Below are 10,262 nucleotides of genomic sequence, written 5' to 3' on the forward strand. Positions count from 1 at the left end.
GCTAATAAAGATGGGCAACGCCATGCAGGGTGCAATTAGGGAAATTTTGCCAGACCAGCGGCATTAGTCTGCTCTTTTTCAATTTCCAACTGTCGAGGGATCTTTAACATGCGCAACCTGTAGCACACAATTTATTGTTCCATCCAAACGCTAGACTCAGCCCCTCTTACCTGCATCACTTACAGGGGGAAACTGGGTTGAAAAATCTTAAGATATTATCTGGGGATTGAACCCTGGACTTTACTCTAAGTCTAAGCGTCTGAATCACTCAGCCTAATCCTAGATGGCAGACAGACTCGATTTATCAATTGCAGCAAACCTTTCATGCACCAAATGAACGTATATGAATTGGTACATCAGTAGTTGACTTATAAAATTGGCCTGATTCATAAAGATATCATATTTTTTTATACCTACAAATATAAGCCAATAACTACTTGTCTATATACTGCTGGATTTTATTCAGAAAGTTTCGGACAAGCCACAGACAGAATTTGGTCTTCTATCAAAGGACTCTCTTCACCTCAATTGGTAAACTTTCAAATGGTTTCATTTTAGAGCCAAATTTGTGTTAATGGTTTAGAGAGTTATTACTTTTTTTATGTGTTTAAATGAGGTCCTTAATTGTAAGGAAATAAGAAGAAATTTCATTTGTAAAGGTTCTCTTTGAGATTTTAGGCATAAGTCATTGATCATATGACAATATAAGAAAGTTACACCTAGTTACTAAACTACCTGTACTGATTAGGATTGTTTATCTGAAACATGTGTCTACAGCATAAGATAGTCTATAATAGTCAGAGATTTTAAATATTGAGTGATTTCATAACTCGGCTTAGAGAGTTGGTTTCTGGCAACCAATTTGCATATTGATGTTTTGGATTATGTTCTCAAATGGCATTTGGATTTCGTGAGCTTTAACAAAAAAATATTTCCCCATTATTAAACTTGACCCAGCTGGAAATGGGTATGGATTTTTTTTAGGGAGATCAATGTTCAAAAATCCAGGAACGATCTGGTACCTTGTTCAAACTTACTGACACATTCTTAGATATAATGCTGATACAGAAGACTTTATAAGCTACCTTATCTTCCTATGGTAAGAAAACCTGCATGGCAAGTATTTAACAAGGAATTTACCCGAGTCAAATTGTCTGTTACAAATAAGATAATCATGTTAAATAAACAATGAACTATGTTGGAGATTGGCACTCATGGATATTGATTTAATTAAAGTGCATTTCAATCATGGTAATAAAAAATGATGTTTGTCAAATCTTTAGAAAACATTTCTCATGACAATACAATATGTATAGAAAAGTGCTGACATGTTTTGTGGATCGATCAAGATAACTGTATCCATAACAAATATTTTTCCTCGTTTCTTTGTTTTCCTTCGCCTAACCAATAATTTTAGCGTGATCTCTGGCAATTATCATGTGATATGCAATACGCAGATATCATCTAGGAGGTTTCTCACCAATATTATATTTCTGTTATTATTATCATCAAATTTAACAAAAGACTCAAGAGATTTTCTCTTATGAGTAAATAAAACGAAATGGAGTTTTTCTCTGCTCCAGATTATGCTAATGAAATCATGCAATGCCTAGCAGTGTCCAATGAAGGAATTTGTGTCTGTATATCAGCACTGGTCGTCTTGCTTTCTACTTCAAAATGATAAAGATCAATCTGTGGAGCATACATTGGTATATTGTCCTATCTGAACATTTGGACACATTTTACATACCACCTCTTAGACATAAATGAAACCACAAATTGTGAATTTCATAAGGTGCAAAACATAAACTAGTCCACACTATGTAGCCTTGACATTTTATAGACACCAGGTAAGGATGCAAGACTTTCTCCCCAAAAGATCAAAGAAAGTTTACCACTGTGTGCTGTAATTAGATACTTATATACAAGAGGTTATTTCCAGATGATGCAAAAGTTTTATTTGAAGATATATATATTTTTAAAGGAGCAAAAGGAATTGATGAAAAATGAGAGAGAAAGTTTTTAAAAATGACAATCTTTCATTTATTATCAAAGAGAGAACTAATGAAAGAGAGCAAAAATTAATTTTATTTAGAGAAAAAAAGGTTTTAAAAAAATGTAAATGAATTTGCCTCAGTTGAAATTTTGTATCTCCCTACATGACAATAAATCAATCAATTTCTCTGACAAACGAAGCAATTGATTGGTTGAATATTTGTTAGATGTACAGCATGTGTTGCATTACAATTTCAACAGATTGTGGATGACAAGTGGACTAAAAATGTTAAAGAATCAAAGAATATTGCAAAAGCTCACAAGAGAAACGTATGTGCCAATTATATGTATTTATTTATATCAAGAATTAGGCCACATTGACATGCACAAATTCTCTCGAAGCAACAGTCTGCACTTTTGGATGATTGGAATCATGTGAACCAACAAAAGGAGTATGTGAAGAGTGCTCGAGTGCTACACGTGTGAACACTGTGCAAACGAAGCGCTAACAATACTGATTTATGAACAATGGTCAAGCAATACTGCATCAGTATAGCATTCTTTGGAAATGGTAGACATCTTTCCAATTGGTATGAAGGATTATAGGCATGTGATCAAAATAAAGAAACATACTGAACAGGAAGGGAAGTCAGGAAAGAGAAGAATTGCAAAGGAAATGATGAAAAAAAAAACATGATGAAATAAATAAATCACTGTAAGATGTTGTGATCGTAGTTAGAGTTTATGTAAAATGGTTGGCTGGCTCAGTGATTAAACTATGATCAAAATAAGTCGACCTTCAACATGCAATCATCTTCAACTAATACAATATTACTCCTCTTATAAACAAACTTTTATTGATTTCTTGACTAAAGAGTTCTGTCTTCTGTTTAGTGTGGGCCGTCTGTTCAATGTTAAACCTAACCTAAGTCTAGACTTAAACAAGTGGTAGATCTTTTGTAATGTTAGTAAAAGTCACAAAAAAATGTTTTGGTGTTTGCCCCTTTTTAATCTTAGTTTCCTGCTGTGATAAAGGTCATGGGCAACCATGGAAAAAGTAAGGTCATAATTATGTTGTGCAACAAACAAGTCTATTAAGATCCTTCAAGAGATTGAAATTGTGTAGGCATTTGTTGCTGCCAATTTAAGAATTAAGTTGATCAGACCACTTTGTAACACAAAAAAATTTATGATGAAAAATTATAAGATCTCAAAAGAATTGAATCTATTTCTCAATTATGTTCATAATAAAATATCTGATCTATGGGTAACTTGTTTAAAATCAGAAAAAATAAAATAGCACTGTAATCAACCACCTTCAGCCACATTCCCTTTCCCCATCTTCACAATGTCAAGCTATTACAAACTGTGTCTAATACCTTGACTTCTATCTGCTTGTTTTTTACATCATGGAAGGTTGTAAATGCAGCGATTTGATTGGATTGTATGCTTCCAAATACAGCCAACCAGAGACATCAACAAAAAGTCATAATGTTAACAGTCGATCTGTCAAGGGCTGATTGGCTTTATTGGCTGGCATACATCCAATCAAATTGCTACATTCCATGATACAAGGTAGCTATTGCAGTCAAGGTAAAAGATGAAGTTCGTAATGGCTTGACACTGTGAAGATGGGCATTCCCATGATTATTTCATGACTTATCATCAGATTGTTACACTCTTTGTGCTCTATATTTTAAAATTATATATTGATTAAGCTAGTAGACTTGGTAATCTTAGGATTTAAGTAAGCTATCAAAGGACAGACACATGGAGATTAATCTGTTCTAATCCAACTGATGTCTGCTTGCAGTAATGATCATTAAAATTGTGATGACGCACGCTGCATGCTAGCAGGATTTATTAGAAAATTCTATTGTTATATTGACAACACCTGTACATATTCTACATGTTCTGTGTTCTTATGACCTTATGACCTTCATTCATTATTCTCTAATACATCCATATATATATGTCAGAGTCAGGAACAACAACTTGGAGACATGATACATCTGCATCGTGCATGTCGGCTTTTCTCATACATTCCTCTACTTAGACAAGACTGAATGTGGATTATGAATACATTAAGTTATTTAAGGCACTTCATAATATACAGGACATTGCATTTCAAGTGACTTCTGCTTCGATCAAAATCTTGGTTTTTTATGGCCTTCAAATGGTGACAAATATAGATCATCACAGGCAATTTTTTGTATCTCTAGTGGAAAATTATATAGGACAGCCACTTTTAATTGCTTCTGAAGATTTTAAACTCCCAAGGTAAAAACTAAATAAAAACGTCCTTGGCTAGAAAACATGAAAGTGTCTTTTTCATGTAAAATTTGACAATTTTTTATTTTTGCCTTAAGGTTTTTTAAAAATATTTTATTGAAGTCTGTTTCAAAAGAAATTCACCATGATTTTCTATATTGAAATATTGACTGCATTTCTTCATTGACCCCTTCGGATATATGGAAACTGTCATTATGAATTATTTTGCTTGACTTCATTGGACCTTTGAGAATTTTAAGTCTTATTTCATTTTAATCGTTTATGCGATATCTGGAAATTTCTTTGAAGGAGAGAAATTATTATTCTGATGGTGAACTAAGTAAGATATTCCAGAAAATTCAATCTTTGAAAGTACAAGGTGAAATAAAACACTATTCAGCTTTACATGCTCTCAAAGAATCTTTAACATGTACACAGTCTGTAGCACACACTGCCTTGGCTTATTGTTAAAACAACAGTTTCCCAACGAAAGCCTTGAAAAATGATCTTGTTTACAAAGAAACATCAGTCTTTTGGTGTGAAATGCGATAATTCTTTGCATTTGAAGGTAGGGACAAGCAAGCCTGCCCCAGCGGCTCATGATACACCAGAATTCAAATAATTAACAGTTCAGGGTAGTGTTTTAAGAATAGCACTGTTTTATCAAAAGCTGCCTATGAATTTGAGGTATTTTGTGGTGTCTTTAGGATTCTTTCAAATTCAAGACAATTCTTGTTTTACTGAATGCAGCTATATGATTTGATTGTACGCTAGTGAATACAGCATATCATGGCCCACAACAGAAAGTCTGTTAACAATAAGCCATTATGTCTACAGTCCGTCTGTTGAGGGCATATGATTGGTTGTATTTGCTGGTGTATAAAACAATTAAATTACTGCATTATTTGATACAGGAATAGTGGCTATTGCAGTCAAGGTATAAGACTAAGCTCTTAGTAGCTTGACATTGTGTAAATGAGAGCTGCAGTAAATCTGCACCGAGTATAACAAGCAATTACTCTCTAACAATCATCGTGTTTATGGTTGTCAATAACTTTTCAATTACTCTGAGAGTGTATACTGCTTTTATATCAATATGAGAGAAATTGAATGTCAATTATTTAATGTAACCCTGATATTACCATGTTTACAAACCATTGATTGAAGAGCTTATAAAAACCCATTTAAGTTGACACATTGCTGAGGTTGTTTTTTATGTAATCTTTGTGTAATTTTAATTGGTTATAAACACACCATTATGTAATTTTTTTTGTCATTAATGGTAAATGTGACTGGTATGTAATTATTAATGAGATACTTCATCTTAGTAAAGAAATACATGACAAAATCGATAATATTTATTTGAAAACAAATTAAAGCTGTCCATATTAGGTATATTTTTCTTACTGATTATTGAATCTTTCAAGCCTATGGATGATTTTCCAATGGTTCCTTTTTTTTTTTACCAGGAAATATAAAATTAATGAAATGAAGCATTTTATGTATGAGATCTAATATCAGTTTTAAAGATTCTTTATGATAATTTAATTGAAATACATGCAGACTTGCATTTAACATTCTTCCCACTTCCTCCCCCACCAGTCCCCATCTCCATCAAACATGGTACAATAGTTCGAAGATAGCCATGACATCACAATAAACTACATTCTACAATTTCTATACATACATGTATTCTTTACAGTCTTAAAATTCAATTTTGAATAACTATCAAAACCTGAATCTATGATTGAATTTTTTGTAATGTACATACAATTTACTGCTTATTGATAAGAGCTCATCTGATGCTAACACAAGTTTCAGATATAAAGACAGGTAGTGTGGAATTGGGGATAAACTATCCAAAATTAGAACTTGAGGTGCATGAGTAATATTAGCAAAATGTGGTCTGATAATTCTTAAGCTATATTACAGATTTATTGATAAAATAAAGGGGAGCGGTCAGCATTTTTGGGGATTGATTTGGGTCCTTATTCTGATTGAATAGTCTTAAGAAAATTGCTTAATCTCTCCAAATATACTTCAAACTAGAAATGTCTATTCCTATGTATGGCATAGTCTCACTAAAACTTCGAGTGAAATTTTAACTTTCAAATAAGAATAATCGTGAATACACATGGATTTGAAGGCTCAAATTTCGACGATGAGCTGTGAACACTATTACTGTTTATGTAAGCTAAAAATATTCCTGTTTCTGAAACTTAGGTATAATTGGTCGAACGGATGGTGATGGTGATGGTGCTCCTTTAATGGCTCAAAATTCCTTATCCTTATCAAGCTTCTTCTTATATCTTTTCAGTTTGTGGAACTCAAGTTATCACCAAAAATGCCGCCTTTAGAAACCTGGAGGATTGTGCTGTGATAGAGGGCAATTTAAAAATATACTTATTTGATTTTGAACCCAATTCCTTACCTAATCTCTTAGAAATCACTGGTTACTTGTTGTTATATCGAGTATCAAACTTAGATAATCTTAGCAATGTTTTTCCAAATTTAACAGTAATTCGTGGACAAGAATTAATGTATAATTATGCTCTAGTCGTATATGAAATGTCAGATCTGGAAGATATTGGATTACCAAGTTTACGTGTGATTAAACATGGTGGTGTGCGCATTGAAAAAAATATGAATTTGTGTTATGTAAGCACTGTGGATTGGTATAAATTAACACTCAATTCAAAAGCTGATTTTTTCTTCAAAAACAATAAATTCGAAGCAGAGTGTGTTAACAAATGCCCTGAAAATTGTGTGAAAACAAAGATGGACAATGAAAATAAATCACGATGTTGGAATGCTGATAGCTGTCAAAAAAATCTTGGTAAGTGAATTTCATATTTCATTCTGGAATTAAAAGGATTCGTCACTTGATCAACTGAAAGAGCCTTCCAGCTTACTGTAATACATTCAGAATGAAAATCTGACCTTGGATATACCTACAATATGAAGATTTTACAGTTTTTATTTAATATTTATTGGTGTGGGGGAAGGGGAATGATGTTAAATTGTAGGAAAATTGAACTGTAATTTTCATTATGCATGCTGATATAGTTTGGTTTTTCTTAACTGTCATTGATTTTTTAGTCTGAAAGATTCATTTTGTTGGCCCAAACTTCAGTTCTATCAACATGTCCATAAATAGATGACAATTTCTCTATATCTTTTTTACATTCCTTCACTTCTTGATTGAAAGATATAACTTTCCACCGCTCATTTCACCTGTAGATGTAGTTTGTCTATGAGGCCATCTTGTCAAAGCAGCAGGTGGTTTCCAGACAACCAGCTGTACTTGTTTCAAAATTAGTAACAATCAAAATCTATGCAAATTAAATGAAAAAGAAAATGTCATGATGCTGATTTGGATATTATGTAATGTCTATTAGTACTGCTGTTTTTGGAATGAATTACAATTAATGAATATCGTTGCTAACAGCGAAGTAAGCAAACTCTTTGAACAGGATGTTTACATGTATTAAATGGCGTCATGTACAATGCTAGTGTACAATCCAATCAAATTGCTGCATTTACAAACTTCTATAATACATGGAAGGTGACTATTGCAGTCAAGACAAAGTTTATAATAGCTTGACATTTTGAAGGTGTATTGTAACAGTGTGCAAGTCTCTAATTTTATGCATTTCGTTTGTTTACTTCAGTTATTATTGACAGCTATGAGTCACAATGCAATAAATAACAGTTTCCTTTTGTTAGATTGTAATAACCTTGAAATTTATCGTTTCAAATTACAAACAGTTACTATTTTTTCGTTTGAGATGATCGAATAAAAAATCACAAAATGATTTACTTGAATATTTATTAAAGATCAGGATATATTATGTATTAGGTATGAATATGAATTGGTCAAAAATCATCACATTTAAGTTTCCCTTGTAGTTTAAAATGGATAATTTGTTAATTTTGATATTTACTGTACAATGAACATAATAACTTATCTATCTTGTATCTGCCTGCGATTAGCGTGGGAAAGGCATCTTTATTTCAGATGAAAAAATAATCTGAATGTCTTTGTGCAACAGGTCGTAAAGTTTAAAGAACCCTTGACAGTAGGAAATACAAAAGAGTAAGCTTTAGTTGTCCTGGCAAAATTTGTGATTTACATATTTTGATATATCATGAAGTTTGTGATTTACATATTTTGATATATCATAAAGTTTGTGATTTACATATTTTGATGTATCATGAAGTTTGTGATTTACAAAATCTGATTTATCATGAAGTTTGTGATTTACAAAATTTGATTTTATCATGAAGTTTGTGATTTACATATTTTGATTTTATTATGAAGAGTTTTTGATTTATAAAGTTTGATTTTATCATGAAATTTGTGATTTACATATTTTAATTTTATCATAAAGTTTGTGATTTACAAAATTTGATTCTATCATAAAGTTTGTGATTTACAAAATTTGATTATATCATAAAGTTTGTGATTTACAAAATTTGATTCTATCATGAATTTTGTGATTTACAAAATTTGATTCTATCATAATTTTGTGATTTACATATTTTGATTTTATCATGAAGTTTGTGATTTACAAAATTTGATTCTATCATAAGTTTGTGATTTACATATTTACAAATTTTGATTTTATCACGAAGTTTGTGATTTACAAAATTTGATTCTATCATAAGTTTGTGATTTACATATTTACATATTTTGAATTAATCACGAAGTTTGTGATTTACAACATTTGATTCTATCATAAGTTTGTGATTTACATATTTACATATTTTGATTTTATCACGAAGATTGTGATTTTCCAGATTTTGATTTTTCATATTCAGCAAACAAACATATAAATAGTCAAATGAAATTAAATTGACAGCTTTTTAGATATAAGAAGTACCAGGTTCTGAGGAAAGGATTTATGATCTACTCCACTGTATCACCAAGGGAAATACAAACAATTTAATGTTCATATCTGTTAGTTAAATACTGTGTTTATAAACAACTCTCCAGAGATATACTATGTCGAGATTGGTCAACTAATATACAATATATACTAATTACCAGCACGATAACCTCTCGTACAACAATCAAAATATTTAATGTTGTTATCTTTTCCCATTTTGTTCACTTTTCACTAGTTTTATCCTAGATTTCAACGCTGTATTTGGGCATACTATATTGTCCATTTTTGTTTTAAGTGGGTGTTAATAGATTGGTCATCAAGTATCCAATTACAAACCCCTTTTAATAAGTGATACAGATGGCACAAACTGATCCCTATCAGGTGGTAAGGCTAATATTTGGAGCACTGTATACCTTTAATCCTTCATTATATACAACAATCAAAATATTTTATGGTGCAAGGAGCAGAGATAATTTGCACCAAACATCAACATGGGCATTCCACTTTTATATAATGTAGTTGTGAAGACAAAATAGGAATAACAATTTATTCTGCATCAAAAAAAACCAAAAAAATGCCATGTTTGCTGAACTACATCTATGTATTATGGCAAATGCCTGATCTGTATGTGCATGACTAGATTTCTGCTTTGAAAATGAAAAAAAGATTCTCTGTAGGAATAGACTTTCTCAAGCACTTAACCTTTTACCATGGTAACTGTTCTGAAACCTGTTCTTGTTATGTAAAAACAATGCTTCTGCCAGTGGGCTGATATTATCATGGAAGCATGTTATCTTTCTAAAATAATGTAATTAATGCAGTCAGAATAGTGGGTTGACCTCCCACACACCACACTGTGATAGTACTATGTCTAGACAGGTTTTAAGAATTGGCTAGTTAGAGCCATTGGAGATGTTACAAATTTTCTGGGACATGTGAAGCATGGTAACAAATAGAACAGTTTTAAGAGTAACTATATGTGCTCCTATCATGAGTACTGACCATTTTTTAGTAAATGGGAACATCAACATCATTAGCGTGAATGAAAAATTTTACACAGGCTCTTTTTAGAGGAATTCCTCCATTTTCTGGCCAGTGTTATTTTTT

The 10,262-nt window shown here is 31.7% G+C and overlaps 1 protein-coding gene across 1 annotated transcript; it reads left to right on the top strand.

The window, feature by feature from the left end:
- Positions 1-6,627: 6,627 nt before the first annotated feature.
- Positions 6,628-7,110, top strand: LOTGIDRAFT_137195 (hypothetical protein; the record flags this gene model as incomplete). Its single annotated transcript, XM_009047482.1, has 1 exon — positions 6,628-7,110. A coding segment is annotated over one exon (483 nt), but the record flags the coding sequence as incomplete, so codon positions are not given.
- Positions 7,111-10,262: the final 3,152 nt, after the last annotated feature.

Source organism: Lottia gigantea (genome assembly GCF_000327385.1).
Source record: "Lottia gigantea unplaced genomic scaffold LOTGIsca_112, whole genome shotgun sequence".
NCBI lineage: Eukaryota > Metazoa > Mollusca > Gastropoda > Lottiidae > Lottia > Lottia gigantea.